Genomic DNA, 14,691 nt, shown 5'->3' with positions numbered 1-14,691 from the left:
CCCGCGCATTCTTTCCCCTCCGAAAGGGCAGCCAGCAAGAGACCAGGAGGGAGGAGGCAGGCGTTCTCTGCCTCCGAAGCCAGCCAGCCCCAAAGGAGCCTGGTCCAAGCCGTCGTCTTTCCCATCGCCAGGGAGGGATGCTAAAATGGCTGGAGAGGGAAGAAAGCCGACAGAAAGGAGACCAGCTCCATGGAGCTGCGGTGCTGCTCTGGAGAAGAGGGCTGGGGATGCCAGGGGCAGTCAAAAAGGCCAAGGAAATGGGTCCTTGAACAGTCAAGCCTGAGCCCTCTCTGGAACCAGGATGATCAAACCGAGTTTGTCTGTGGTCCTTTGGCTTCATCCTGAGAAAGCATGGGTCCTTAGAAAAGACAACGATGCCAGGAAAGGAAGGGAGGAGAAAGAGAGGAGAAACCACAAGATGGTTGGATAGAGGCGATGAAGGAGGCCAGGAGAGATGACTCTCTTTCCTCAGTCTTGACCAGATGGCGGGGAAGGATTACTGACAACGGAATCTCTCCAACCGACCTCTCATCCCAACCAAGACTGGATGGAAGGGGCGAAAGGTCTCCAACGATCCCCTTCTGGAAAAAACAAACAAAACCCACAGCTTTAATAGCAGAGAAGACGTTTTAAGGGATCCCTAATTCTTAGAAAGAATTTATAGTTAAATGTCCATACGGTACCAAGGCAATGCCCAGTTTGGGGGCATTTGGGATGCGGGTGAAGACAGCCAAGAGGTCGGGTTTTCTTACATGTTGTTGCTGTGTGACTTCAAGTTGTTTCCGACTTAGGGCGGCCCTATAAAGCAGATCCTATCCTGGGCTTTCCTTGGCACGATTTGTCCCGAGGAGGCTTGCCATGGCCTTCCCCTGAGGCTGAGAGAGTGTGACTCGCCCAAGGTCATCCAGAAAGTTTCATGGCCAAAGTAGAAATCCAACCCAGTAGGTCCAAAACACACTGCAGAAATGATCCACTTTGAGACCGCTTTTAACCGCATGGAACTCTGGCCATGGAAACCCACTGAGTGACACACTCTCAGCCCCAGAAAACCCTGTGATAGACAGAGGCGCTTTAGTCACATCTGTGAGAGGTTACTGAAGAAGAAAACGTTGCCAGGTTAGCAATAAAGCCTTTAAGGGCCCCGCTCCTCTTTGGTCTCCCAACGACCCCAGGCAAACTTTAATACAATAAATAAGTAAATAAATTCTTGTTTACTTTGACACATCGCGACCTGAAAGAAACGGTTCGAGACTTTGCAGCAGTCTCTTCAGAAGGAAGCTCAATGGGATCCGACTGATGGGAAAACAGGTTGAGGGATCGCAGCCTAAGCACCTTTTCTCGGAAGCAAAACCCGAGGATTCCTCAGCCAGACTTTGCATCTGAGGAAGGAGACCGAAGTCTAGGAAAGCTCATGCTGCCAATTTCTTTCTTTCAGTAAGTCTGAAAGCTGCTACAAGATCTCTCTATATAATAATAATAATAATAATAACAACAACAATAATAATATTAATACCAAAAGCATCTGAGGAAGGAGACTGAAGCCTAGGAAAGTTCATGCTTCCAGCTTCTTTCTTTCAGTGAGTCTGAAAGCTGCTACAAGATCTCTCAGCCAGATGTTCTTGTTGTTGTTGTTGTTGTTGTTGTGTGCCTTGAAGTCATTTCTGACTGACGGCGGCCCTCAGGGAAACCTATCCTGGGGCGAGGTTTGTTCAAGAGAGGGTTTGCCCTGGCATCCTCTGAGAGGGTGGGTGGGTTTCCATGGCCGAGCCAGGCTCTTCCAGACTTACCCGATTTTAAAAAGGGTCTTTCCAGGAGTTCCTTAGCCTTCCGAAGAAGACACCTCGGATGGCAGAGGACGCAAGGGAAGCCTTCTGGGTGAGAGGGAAAGCATGCCCCCCGACAAGTTGGGCCACCCCATCCATGCCACTTCTTTCCTTCCAAGTCCAGCTCGTGGCAGCAGGCTCTTTCTGGGCATCCTTTCCTCAGGCAGCCTTCCCTTTCTCTCCAGCCACTTCCTCGGAAGGAAACGTCTTCCACTTCGCTCCAGCCACTCGGGCTGCGTGAAAAACAAACCAGACCACACCTGCCATCCACAAACGGCGTGGGCTTGGAAGGGGCCAGATTTCAGGACTGGGGGGCAGCTTGGGGGAGGGGGAGGGGGAAAAAGTCCCTTTCCAGCCCAAAGCCTCCCTCCAAACAAGCCCCCCCCCCCCGACTGTCTCTGGGGGGAAGGAGGAGGAGGAGGAGGAGGGCAGGGAGGCAGCCGGGGCCGTCCTTCGGGGTCCTTGTCGGAGGGAGCCGGGGGAGGCTGCCTTTCTCTGGGGCTGGGAAGGCAAGGGAGGGGGATCGGAGAAGGGGGGCTCCTGGGAGGAGCCAAAGGGAGGCCCACCCGCTATAAAGAGGGCCTCCTCGCTCCCTTTCCGCCGTCGGGGCTCCTGATCCGCCGCAGCCGCCGGAGGAGGATGGAGTTCCTCGGGGACAAGTTCGCCTTGAAGAGCCCCCCGACGGGGACGGCGGGCAAAGCGGGGGACTTCTACCTGGGCTCCGGGGGCCCTTTGGAGCACGTCATGGAGGCCCTGGACGGCGGCGGAGGCGGAGGCGGAGGCGGAGAGGCCTTCTATGGAGGAGGCAAAGCAGGCGGCAAATGCGTGGGGCCCGGGGGATACCCGCCTCACCCCCGGCTCGAGAGGGCCTCCCCGGGCAGAGAGGGCGCCGGTGAGTCCCGGCCCCAGGCCCTTCCCAAAAGAGGCATGCCTTGAGAGGCCTTCTTTTGTTTGTTTACTTGTTGTGTGCCTTCACTTGTTTCCCATCCCCCCCCCCAAAAAAAAACAAACCCCTATTCCGGGGGTATTTTCTCTGCAAGATGGCTTGCAGGCTGAGAGAGTGTCACTCTAAGCAGGGATTCGAACCCAGAGCCCAGCGCTCCAAGCCAGCCTTGGTATTTCCATGGGAGGGTTTCCCTTCTTTCTTGCTCGGGGCCCGTCCTCCACGATATAGATATAGATATGTCTGTGCCTGGTTTCCATTCCACCAAATGCATCTGAGGAAAGAGACTGAAGGCTAAAGAAGCTCATGCTGCTTGTTTCTTTCTGTCGGTGAGTCTCAAAAGTGCTACAAGCTCTCTCTAGATAATAATTAACAACAACAACAACAACAACAACAACACCAAAAGCATCTGAGGAAGCAGACTGAAACTTAGGAAAGCTCACGCTGCCCATTGATTTCTTTCCGTGAGTCTCAAAGGTGCTGCAAGATCTCTCTCGCAGACTGCATCCGCACTCACGGAAAGAATCCGGGTTGAATTCCCTGCTTGAACCGCCGCGGCTCTGTTCCAGCGCCTTCTTCCCGCAGTTCGGATGCAGTCCAGGAGTTGTTTTGCTCCAAGCTCTGGCCTTTTCAAAGGGGAGAAAGGTCCAAAACACACTGCAGAAAGAATCCAGTTTGAGACCGCTTTAAATGCCCTGGCTCAGTGCTAGGGAATCTTGGGAAGTGTAGTTTGTTGTGGCACCAGAGCTCCCTCTGACAGAGGAGGCTAAATGGCTGACAAAACGAGAGTCCCTCGCCTCCAGCCAGGGCAGTTCAAGCGGTCTCACAGCGGAGTATCTCGGACCTGAAAGGCGGCCGAAGAAAGAAAGCCCAGAAGAGCGAGAAAGTCAACTCCTGAAGGAAAGAGAATACAAGGATTTATAGGGAGAGGGACTCATTGGGGGGATTTATAGCCAAGAGTCTGGGGAAACTATTTTAGGAATGCTTAAGGGAGGGGAGGCAACAGGACACGAAGCAGAGATCATTCACAAGAGACTAGCTGACACGTGTAGGGGAGCCTGCATTCCCACCTATAGCTAGGTAACAATGTCATCTTCTGAGTTCATCTGTCCAGTAATAATAATAATAATAATAACAAAGACGTCGAAAAATCCACTGGAGAGAGTGCATCATGGCTTAGATCCAGGGCTGGATGAATCCCCCTCCTTTAAAAATCCAAAGAGTCCCTTCAAAGTCCAAATAGGATTTTTTAAATCATCCTGAATCTGTCCCATTGCTTTGAATGGTAGCTAAATTCAATATTATACCAATACTATGTATCTTTTGGTATCCCCCGAGGATGTTTGCTCTGTCCTATACATTTTAGTTGGCCCTAATCGGAGGCATTCCTGTTTATTATTTATTTATTTATTTACAGTTGTTTCTGAGTTTATTTTTTAATGGACCAAAAGGATGTCTGTATCATATGAGACTGAGTTGGTTGAATATAAAATATATAACATTCCTGGAGAAATAAAACGCGTGTGTGATGTTTTTAAAGGGCAGGAGAACAGGCGATGCTATTTACGGAACTGAAAGAAACAAGAGGAAACGATCGCTTCATCCTTTTAGTCCATTAAAAATAAGCTCAGGAACAACAGTGATACCTTCAATTAGGATCAACTAAAATGTATAGGAAAGAGCAAATTTATGTGCCCAGAAGGTCTATTCTTCCACGCAATGGGCATTTTATACCTTTAATATTATTTCTGAAGGAGTCGGAAGCCGGACTCGTTAGCCAATCCTTAAGGCAATTTCTTTTTCCTGATCGATCGTTGTTGTTGTTATTATTATTATTATTACGCTTTATTTACTGAGCTGTTTATCTGATTCTGTTTTTCGGATTCTTTTTGCTTAAGCATCCTAGAAAACCATCTTCCTGTCAAAAGCACAGAGCCCAGCGAAACCGATGCATCTCAGTATAATGTCAATCGCTTTAAATACAATCTGATTCCAAACTGTCTAGTCGTATTTTTCCATTGTTGTTTCCTTTACCTTGAGATAAACTAAAAAACAAGAGAAGGGCTACAATCATATCTGGAATTGCCCACTTTTAGGCTTAACTTTATACACTAACCAGAAGCAGAAATCAAAGACTGTGTTAGTCTGAGAAAATCAAGTTTGCAAAGGGACCTTTGAGACTGGAAAGAAAGAAACTGGTAGCATGAGCTTTCCTAGACCTGAGCCTACTTCCATCGTGATGGAAGACATCCTCTCTTAACCCAGATGTGAAATACACTAGAAAATGCACAATCCTATGCCCAGCGATAAGAGCCAATGGCTTTTTAAAAACCCTGCCAGTTTTTCACGTTGTTAAAGTTATTCTCTTTTTTATGGACTTGCAAGATGCAAGTCTCTTTCTACTCTCTTACATTAAAATTATAATTCCAGGAGGAAACATCCACTTTAGCGCAATCTCGCGCGTTTATTCGGAAATAGGAAATAACGTCTTACTAGGTTGCATGGACTTTGGCGGCATCCGCACTGGAGAAATAATCCGGTTTGAGACCGCTTTAACTGCCACGGCTCAATGCTATGGGATTCTGGGAATGGCAGTTTGGTGGGGCACCAGAGCATATTATATAATAGGTGCTATTTCTATTTATGGCCGCTTATTCTTTTTCTCTTTGAACAATATTTGTGTCCTTGCACCTTCCTGACCTATCTATCTCCAAATAAAACGATCTCCAAATAAAACCATTCATTCCCAGCCCAGTTTACCTCCAGTCGAGCCAAGATTGAAATTGGGCTGGAAAAGGTCTGTTCTGGTTGTACCTAGAATCTGTGACAGGTACAAATGACCTAAAATATAGACCAGCAACAAAACTCTCTTTCAAAAAACCATCTCTCTTTCAAATCCTTTGACAAACCCTTTTTTTAACCTAGCAAAACATCCATGTAAAAACAGCAGGGTATATTCTCCATCTCCTTCCACCGCAAACCCTTTAGGCTGGGCTACCTTTTAAAGCCGACAAAGCAATGAAATGTGAAATGTTTATGGCGACGTCGTTTAGTTTAACGAGGTTGCAGATCTTTCGGATTGTTGTTCAGCGAATACTAAAGCATGCAGATTTTTTTTCTCCTCTCCAAAAAAGTGGACCTAAAAATCTACTAAAATGCCCCCCCCAAAACAACAACAACAACAACCCTGGAATCTTTTGATGCTTATGTCTTTGAAAGTTGGATTTCTATTTTTTACTTCCAACTGTTTCAATGCTAGAGATTTTTATTTATTTATTTAGAATCAGATCTCTTAGCATAAATGGATTCTTGTCCATATTTAACTCTGGATTCAACAGCTGCTGGTTGTTTACAACGATAGTAAATTTTAATTTAAAATCTAATTTTAAAAATCAAATTCTGTAGTTCAATTTTTGCCTACAATTTCAGCATATATACTAAATGGACTTCCTCTTATTTCATGCATAAGCAGAAATGTCTTAGAAATGTGTGTGTTTCCCCTCAAAGGTTTATGACTACATTGATTCTAAATTTTTCAAAGACTCTTAAGAAAAGGTCTAGAATAATAATCCTTCAGAAACGGTAATGCGTAAATTATGTGTGATGCTCATGTACTCCAATTCTAAGCATCAGAAATGAGTCTCAGTATGTTCAGTGGGTTTTATCTTCAACATAAGCCTTCTTAAGATGGCAGCCTTAGGCAGAAATGTCATGTAGATTCGATGGGAAATAAGTCTCATTAGATTTAATTGGTTTTTATTTTGAGTAGATCAGTTATGGCATCGCACAGTTCAGCTATCTGATTCTTAAACAGTAGAATCACTCAAAAAGTAGTCTTACTTATAGCTTGGTGGTAAAGTTTTTCATGGACCCAAAAGGTATTCCTTTTCCAAGGGAGTAGATTGGAAGTGAACAAATCTCCAGGAAGATTCAAGTCCAGAAAAAGTGAAAGAAGAGCTAGGAATCTAATAGGTATCTACCAAATATGCAAAATTGGGGTATCCTTCCTCCATAAAGAAACCCGCCCTATCAGATGAATTTTTCCTTCACCCCCTAAATTTCTAGCATCACAAAGAGTGAAACATTAAAAAATAGTTCGTACCTAGAATTTGGATATTTGCTTAGTTTACATTAATTTGGGAACTTCATCTGCCCCTTGTAGGAGAAACTACATTTCTGAATACGCAAGTGAAGTTTTAAGTCACTGCAGTGTTAGAGATTTGAAGGGAATAAAGTAATTTAGGGAATAGAACTTTTATTTCAGGGGGCAATGCTTTATTGCTACATCCCAGAATGTAATATATCCAACATTATGTACAGTAAGTGTAATGGTTTGTTGTAAGGTTTCTATGCTTGGTATTCTATTCACTTTAGGTAGGAAAATACTATAGGACACTAGAGGTTGTTTAGTAACAGTAAACCCCCAGTTAAATGAAAATAACATTGTTCTCCGGAGCTTAAAACTTGCCAATTAGCTGGCTTACATTATGCACCTCCCATCTGTTTTCTTTAACCATCCTGCTGAGAAAAGTTAACCAACTCCTATCCTAATTTACAGCCCCCAACCAAAAGATATTTACTGAAGTCAATAGGACTTGCTTTCCAGTAGCAGTGGGCTTGCAAAGCCTATTTGGAAGCCAACCTCAATGCCTTTCAGTAAGGCATTTGCCTCCAGAAAAGTGTGTGCTCCTCTGGCCTGCAGTCTGGGTCTGGTTAAAATTATACCAAATGAAGAGAGCAGTGTGATGAAATTACCGGGATTGATAGAGAGTTGTTAAAACAAGCTGGAAAGGGCAGCTTGGGTGCCATCCTTTGTAAAGTTTTACAACCCCTGGAAGGCTGGGATCTCTCCCTGCCCACATCTGTCCAAAAGGAGAAAAAGACCTGAAGGTGAAGAGGCTTTCCAGGCTTGTAAGGTGTTGCGCAGGTCTTCCCAGAGATGTGAAATGTTTTAAGAAAAGCAAGAAGCTGAAAGGACAGAACCTTTCAAATGAATTCTGTCCACCCACGAAAATTTCCCCAAATTTCTAGCATTGCAGAGAATGAGATCCTGAAAATTGTTCACATCTCAGACTTATATTTGTTGCGTTTGCATCCCTTAGGCTAGTTTTTTTTTTGATACCTAGATTATATTTTCATTTTATTATTTGTTTATTTGTCATTTTATTTTATTTTATTTCTATGCCCCGCCTTTCTCCCAAAAAGGCACCCAAGGTGGGTAAATGCACAACTGAGGTTTTAACCTATTGCAACTTTAGAATTTTGAGGACTGAAAGAAAATTTCACTTGAGGGATGAAATTTTATATGGAGGGGCAATGCCCTTATTTTGCTCACCTATCCCCAGCTACGGCCCTGTCAAAGGATGAACACGCTTTAATCCTTATCTTGGATACCATATATTTTCTCAAGGACAAATTATTCTTTGTAACCAAATATAGAAAATAATCTGATTGTCTGACATTTTGAAGCAAACTTCTGTAGTTTAGAATAACAAGAAATCCAACTGGAAAGGAAGCCACTTTACAAAACCAATACTTTTTTTTTGGGGGGGGGGAGGGTTTTGGTCCATTTTGCTGTTCTTTCATGGTATTCTTTTTAATTTAAGACAATTATATGCTTTTAAATGTAACTTTGTAACATGCTTCTGTCTAATTATTTTAATTGGGGTACCTTAAGAATATCAAAATGAAGTAATTTGGAATAATTTGGAGTTTCGAACAGCACAGTGATATGCATGTCCATTCAGATCATTTACCATTTAATTAGATGAAACTCACTCCTAGGAAAGTGTTTATGGTACTGCAGTCTTAATGCTCCATTTCAATAGCATGTACTTCAGCTGATCTCAGCTACTGGCAAGCATAGACCCACTAAGTAGATTGACCTCACATAAATACTGATTTACCAAGTTCCTAGTAATTCATAGGCTTACTCTGCTTGAAATTAACAACTGAATTTAGGCCAGTAGTGTGCCCAATGACGCCTGCTCCCTGGTGCAAAGAGCTGCAACCAGGCTACTAACAGGAGTGGGTTATAGAGAGCACAAAACACCCCTGTTGAAACAGCGCCACTGGCTGCCAGTTTGTTTCCAGGTCAATTCAAAATGCTGGTGATGACCTATAAAGCCCTATATGGCTTAGGTCCAGGCTATTTGGCAGATTGTATCTCCCTATATGAGCCAGCCCGGGCTCTGAGATCCTCTGGAGAAGCCCTTCTTTCTATCCCAACACCATCACAAACACAGTTGGTGGGGACATGAGAGAAGGCCTTCTCGGTGGCTGCCCCTAGACTCTGGAACTCTCTTCCCAGGGAGACCAGAAAGGCCTTTTCTTTGATGGTCTTCCACCGACAGATGAAAACCTTCCTCTTCAGACAGGCTTCAAAACAGAATGCTTTTAAAGAATGGCCTGGGGTACAATTTTGTTTAAATGTGTTTTAAACTTTTTTATCTTTTTAAAGTATTTGATATTTTGGCATTGAATTTGTTTTAATTATTGTAGTAATTTAATCCTATTTTAACATATTGTTTTTGTATGTTTTTAACTGTATAGTGGTTTTTTTTAATGTTGTAAGCTGCCTTGAGTCCCAGTCTTGGGAGAAGGGTGGGATAATAATAATAATAATAATAATAATAATAATAATAATTTCTATTCTGCCTTTTCCCAATGGGGAATCAAGGCGGATTACAACAGGTATTAAAACATCAAACAGTTAAAATTACAATCATGATTAAAAAGGAATAGTACTGTATATCCCAACCCTCCCCCCATCATAAAAACCCAGAAATGTGAATAGAGTTGTAGCTGAAAGGAATACATCTCCAATACTAAACACACACACTTGGAAATGTGCCTCACTGAACTCACTAGGAATTACTTTTTAATAGTTTCCAGGTAATTACTTTTACCTGGAAGAAAACACATTTGCACTTGTTTCTGGGTAAACTTAAGTGGGATTGCATTGAGTCTGCAATGCTAAATAGACTTTCTGGGGACTAGCTATTTGAATATGTTGGAATTTCTTCTGAATATAGAGGTATAGCATTGCACTATATATTTTACAATATTATTTTGACCTGATTGTCAATACTGTTCTCCATTTGGCTTGCAGAAACAAAATGTATAACAGGGATCATAATTAGATTTATGTTCAAGCCAGATTTCCTTTCAAGTAAAAGTGAATCTGTAAAATATATGCAAATAACATTTCTTAGGCCACAGTCCTTTCTTGTCTTTGTTGATTGTCTTTCTTGTTTAAAAATTTAAGTAATTTACTGATTTAATTGTATGTTAGTGGTTTGGACTACAGTTCAGGAAACCAGAGTCAGAATGCCTGATTGGCCATGGGAATCTATAAGGGGACCTTGGGCAAGTCATTCTTTCTGAGCTTCAGAGAGAGGCAAAGGCAGCCCCCTCTGAGCTATTCTTGCCATGAAAACATCATGATAGGTTCACTTTTGTTGTTGTTGTTTGTTGCTGCTGCTGCTGTGTGCCTTCAAGTTATTTTTGACTTATGACAACCCTAGGGCAAACCATTCAGGGGGTTCTGTTGGCAAGTCTCTTCAGGGAACAGTTGCCATTTCCATCCTTTGAGGCTGAGAGAAGGTGACTTGTCCATGGTCACCTAGTGATTTAAAAAAAAAAATCTCTTTTAAAATTTTCTTTAAAAACATCACATCTTACCAAATTTAACCACATGAAACTATGTGCAAGTAAATGCATTTAGGTTGTGCATGTAATATTGTAATTTAGCGGTATAATTTTAATTTTGCTAGTTGTTAATGTCACAACTATTTGCTAGTTGTATCACAACCGTTACCTTCAGTGATAAAATTGGATTACTCAGTGATTTATGAATAACATTAGTATAAAAAAACATTACTAAGGATTCTGTATGGTGTGGTATGAGAGGAAGTCAATGGGGGTGACACTAACCCTAGTGATGCCGCTGCTCTCAAGCTCACCTTAGGATTGCTGTAAGTCTGGAATGACTTGAAGGGATATTGCAACAACAAAGCTCCAATGATATGCAATTTTCCTTTTCCTTCTTCTTCTTCTCCTTCTGGCAACATCATCATCAGCAACAACAATAGTATTTTGACAGGGCATTCTGGGAGTTGTGGTCCATAAAAGTAATTTTTCTAAGCTCTGTGAATGCATACACATGCGCACACATGCACAGACACACACACACACACACACTTTGTTTCCAAATGTAAGCTGTAACAAACCAAACCAATCTTTTTTTCCTGTGCTGCACAGTGACTTACGGGATTACGAAAGTCGAAGGTCAGGCACTTCACACGGAGCTGGGCAGGCCCTTGGACAACTGCAGCAGCCTTCGCCTATCTCCTGTGAAAGGGATGCAGGAGAAAGGAGAGCTGGATGAACTTGGAGATAAATGCGACAGCAATGTTTCCAGCAGCAAGAAGAGGAGACACAGGACCACTTTTACCAGTTTGCAGCTGGAAGAATTGGAGAAAGTGTTCCAGAAAACCCATTACCCTGATGTTTATGTAAGGGAGCAGCTGGCTCTGAGAACAGAACTCACAGAAGCCAGGGTTCAGGTAGGAGACTCGGTTTCATTGCCAAACAAAGTTACTTGTTTTCTAGAAAACTCATGAGCAGAGGGGTGCTGCAGAAGTATCCATGAATTATCTGTCCAAGAAGAGAGAGGTCAATGTCATGTTTATGCTTGCAACTTGGCCAGCTCTCATATTATTTATTTTGGTAGCTATGCTAGTGGGCCAGCAGTCAAGGCGTGTCAGGTCTTCTAGTACTGAGCAGACATTGTGATCATTTTCAAAGATTTCACATCTAGGGGTTCAGTGATTTTCACTGTAGTCCTGTAAAGTATAAATGATTTCTCATAAAACTAGAACAGAGGATGATCCACTGAAGCTGGATGGTGTGAGATAGCTGATTCAGGATGGACAAAAGGAAGTACTATACTCTTAGCTAGTGAAGGCTGTCAATGAAGGCTTTAAAAGGAGATTAGACAACTTCATGGAAGAGAGGGCTGCCAGTGCTGCTAGTCAGGATAGCTATGTGTCATCTCTGATAGGGTTTGCTTGTGTATGTCATTTGTTGGGAACAGCAATCTGGAAAGGACAGTCATGTTCATGTCCTGCTGGTAGGCTTCTGATTGGCCACTGTAGGAAAATAATGTTAAACTCAGTAGGTCTGGTATTGCATGGGTTTTCCTAGGTTCTTACGGTAGGTCTGATAAATTTATTATCCCTACATGAGGAAAAGTGGCTTGGCGAAGGACGTTTAAGATCACTTCATGGATTCTGAGGTAAGGATTGTTGGACTAACCAAATATGAATCGGGACTATTTCTGTTTCACAGCCTCTGTGTTTTACATTTGTCAGCAAACATGGCTTTTATTTGCATTTCTAATATGAATATTGTTCATGAGGGACAAAGAGCAGAATGGAATAATTTTTTTTAAAAGGAGTTGCTAATTGGGTTGCTATGTAATATATTCAGAACATGGATTCTTGAAATGACAAGACTGATGCAGATATCAAGGATGTGAAAGAATGTGGTTATGATTAAGAACTGGCAAGCAAAAATTCTCTGTAGAACAGCATCAAAACCATGGCTTAGGACTCAGTGGACACCTATCACTGTCTGGCTTCAAGGACAATGGTCAGGAGTGGTGGGCACTGTAGATTAACCATATTTGGAAAGTCCTCCCCAGTGATATAAAGGAGTAAATTTGCATTTTGTTTTGGGTAATTATTGATCCTAAACGGCTAGTGAACAAAGCCATGTAAACAATTGGGTTCCATATATTTGCACTTCTTTGACTGCAAGCATCAGTGACCATTTCGAGCTATTTTACACCATATCCTTTTAAAAAAGTGTACTGTTCCATGAAATTTTAAATATACAGATGTGTAAATTATGAGCAGTAGATGGGACAAGCTTTTGCTGAGGGACCATGAATCATACATTGGCAGTCTGAGGCCTGCCAAGTATACCTTCCTAGGTTTGCAACTGCACAGTGTATACAAATGGTAAAATGTGGCATATTGCGTTTAACAGGCCCTGGGCTGCCAACTGTCCTCAGCACTTTTTCTTGGAAAGAAGTGCCACTGAAATCAAAGGAGGCATGCTTATGTTTATGCCACTTGAAAATTTCAAATGTCTTGATGGTATTACTTAAACGGGACACATCTACAACAAAAAACAGAATACAGTTTCGATACTATCACACAATGGAAGCTGGGTTGTAGTCCAAATGTTAAAGGAGCTGTTCAGCATACTGAACCCATTTTGAAGACCAGGTATTCAACACCTTTCATATTTCCTTTAAAGTTCAGATTAAAGCCCAGAGAGGATTTAGTGCCCTAATGACATGAAAGCCACCAATGGGCATTGCTAGTGTATTAAATAGCTATTCAAGGCAGAAGTTTTCTTTAATACCTATGCACAATAAACCTTTGCAACAAGTGTGGGATGCATTAGTGAAAGAGAAGAGACTCCATGGAACACTGTTTTTGAAATGAATAAACAAATGGACTAGACTTTATATGCCAAGGCTAAAATGGTTTTCCTTACAAACCAAATTGCAGTGAAACTTAAATAAATATATACATGATTCATTTCCAAGTTTCCATCTTAAGCATCAGCATCAGAGTTAGCAGACATTGGGAGATACTGGGAGTTGCCATCCAAACTTTTCCAAGCTTTAACCAAATCTGAGGCTGCCCTCTTATATCTACTTACCTGTAAGTAAATCTTATTGAACTTAGTGGGTTTACTTCTAAATGTACATGTATAACACAGTGAAGCTTTCTGGGACTAAACTGGACAAATGCCATGTTTTGTGTGTGTGTGTGTGTGTGTGTGTGGATCCAGGTTGCTGAGCTGAAATAGTTTTCTGAATCAGAGAAGTTAAAAGTGATAAAGTACAATGAGAAATGTCACAGATTATAATGGTGATGATTTTCATTTGCAAATCATAAATTACAATTAAATGCCCCTTCATTACTGACAGGTAGGTTTTTGAAGTCCAGTAAAGCAATGGTCTTTTAAAAAATAAAACTGTAACTGGAAACAGATATCCGGACACCAGGCATTGAACTCAGGCATCAGTAATGACTCTTCTCTAAATTTAAATTTACATGATAGGATCTTTCTTGCACTGATTTGTACATAGCAAAAAAAATAAAAATAAAAATCAAGTTTGACTACTCTAAGAAAGCTAAATCCAGTTTATCAAATGTAGAATATCTGTTAACTTTTTAATACTTAGATTATCTCTTGGAAAAGCAACAGTCTAAACATTAAAACCAGAGCTCAGAAAAGTTAATTTTTGGACTGTGGGTCTCACACTGACTGGGCTATTCTGGGAACCACCATCCCCCCCTCCCCCCCAAAAAGTAAGCTCTGAACAAGGTGTTACTTATAAATATGTCATCTAGTTCACTGAGTATGAATTTCAAATTTTCATGGTTAGGGTTTTTTTTTTGTCTTTGCATTTGTTCTTTGATACTGATATTAATGATCCATCCACCCATGCAAACTCCATTTTGCACTGCCTGCAAAGAAGAACAAAGCCCAACCATAATAGAGGCTGCTGCCACTGGATCTTCCAGATTGATGTTGCTTTGGGGCCTCTTCTATACTACTTGGAGTGGCATTATGGCTCAGGATAGGTAAAGGTGGCATAATCAATCCTATCCAATTTGTGGGAGGCACAATAAGGTGGGGGGGGGGGAGAAGCATTCAGTTTGTGTATGTTATGTGCGCTCCTTGGAACCAAATTGCTGGTTTCATTTTCCCTCTCTCCCTTGAGCATGTTTATTTTATGCATTTTATGTACACAGCGATTTCCGCGCTCGTTGAACAAAATGTCTTGGATTTTAAAATTTCTGATCAGTTCACTGAGAAAAGCCAAGGCATGAAAAAAAT

At 42.1% G+C, this 14,691-nt stretch overlaps 1 protein-coding gene across 2 annotated transcripts in view; it reads left to right on the top strand.

The window, feature by feature from the left end:
• Window positions 1-2,462: 2,462 nt before the first annotated feature.
• ALX1 (ALX homeobox 1) overlaps window positions 2,463-14,691 on the top strand; it is a 39,935-nt gene continuing 27,706 nt past the window's right edge. Inside the window, exons 1-2 of one of the 2 annotated variants that reach the window (XM_089526805.1) lie at window positions 2,463-2,715; window positions 11,029-11,333. In XM_089526805.1, the coding sequence (XP_089382931.1) occupies window positions 2,463-2,715; window positions 11,029-11,333 (558 nt within the window). Of the gene's footprint in view, window positions 2,716-10,986; window positions 11,334-14,691 lie in introns of both variants that reach the window. The other variant, XM_089526804.1, reaches the window with a different exon arrangement.

Source organism: Sceloporus occidentalis, unplaced genomic scaffold (genome assembly GCF_023333645.1).
Source record: "Sceloporus occidentalis isolate IW3139 unplaced genomic scaffold, rSceOcc1.0.p SCAF_5, whole genome shotgun sequence".
Taxonomy (NCBI): domain Eukaryota; kingdom Metazoa; phylum Chordata; class Lepidosauria; order Squamata; family Phrynosomatidae; genus Sceloporus; species Sceloporus occidentalis.
The sequence above is the reverse complement of the archived record's forward strand: the minus strand, read 5'-3'. Positions and strand labels throughout refer to the sequence as shown.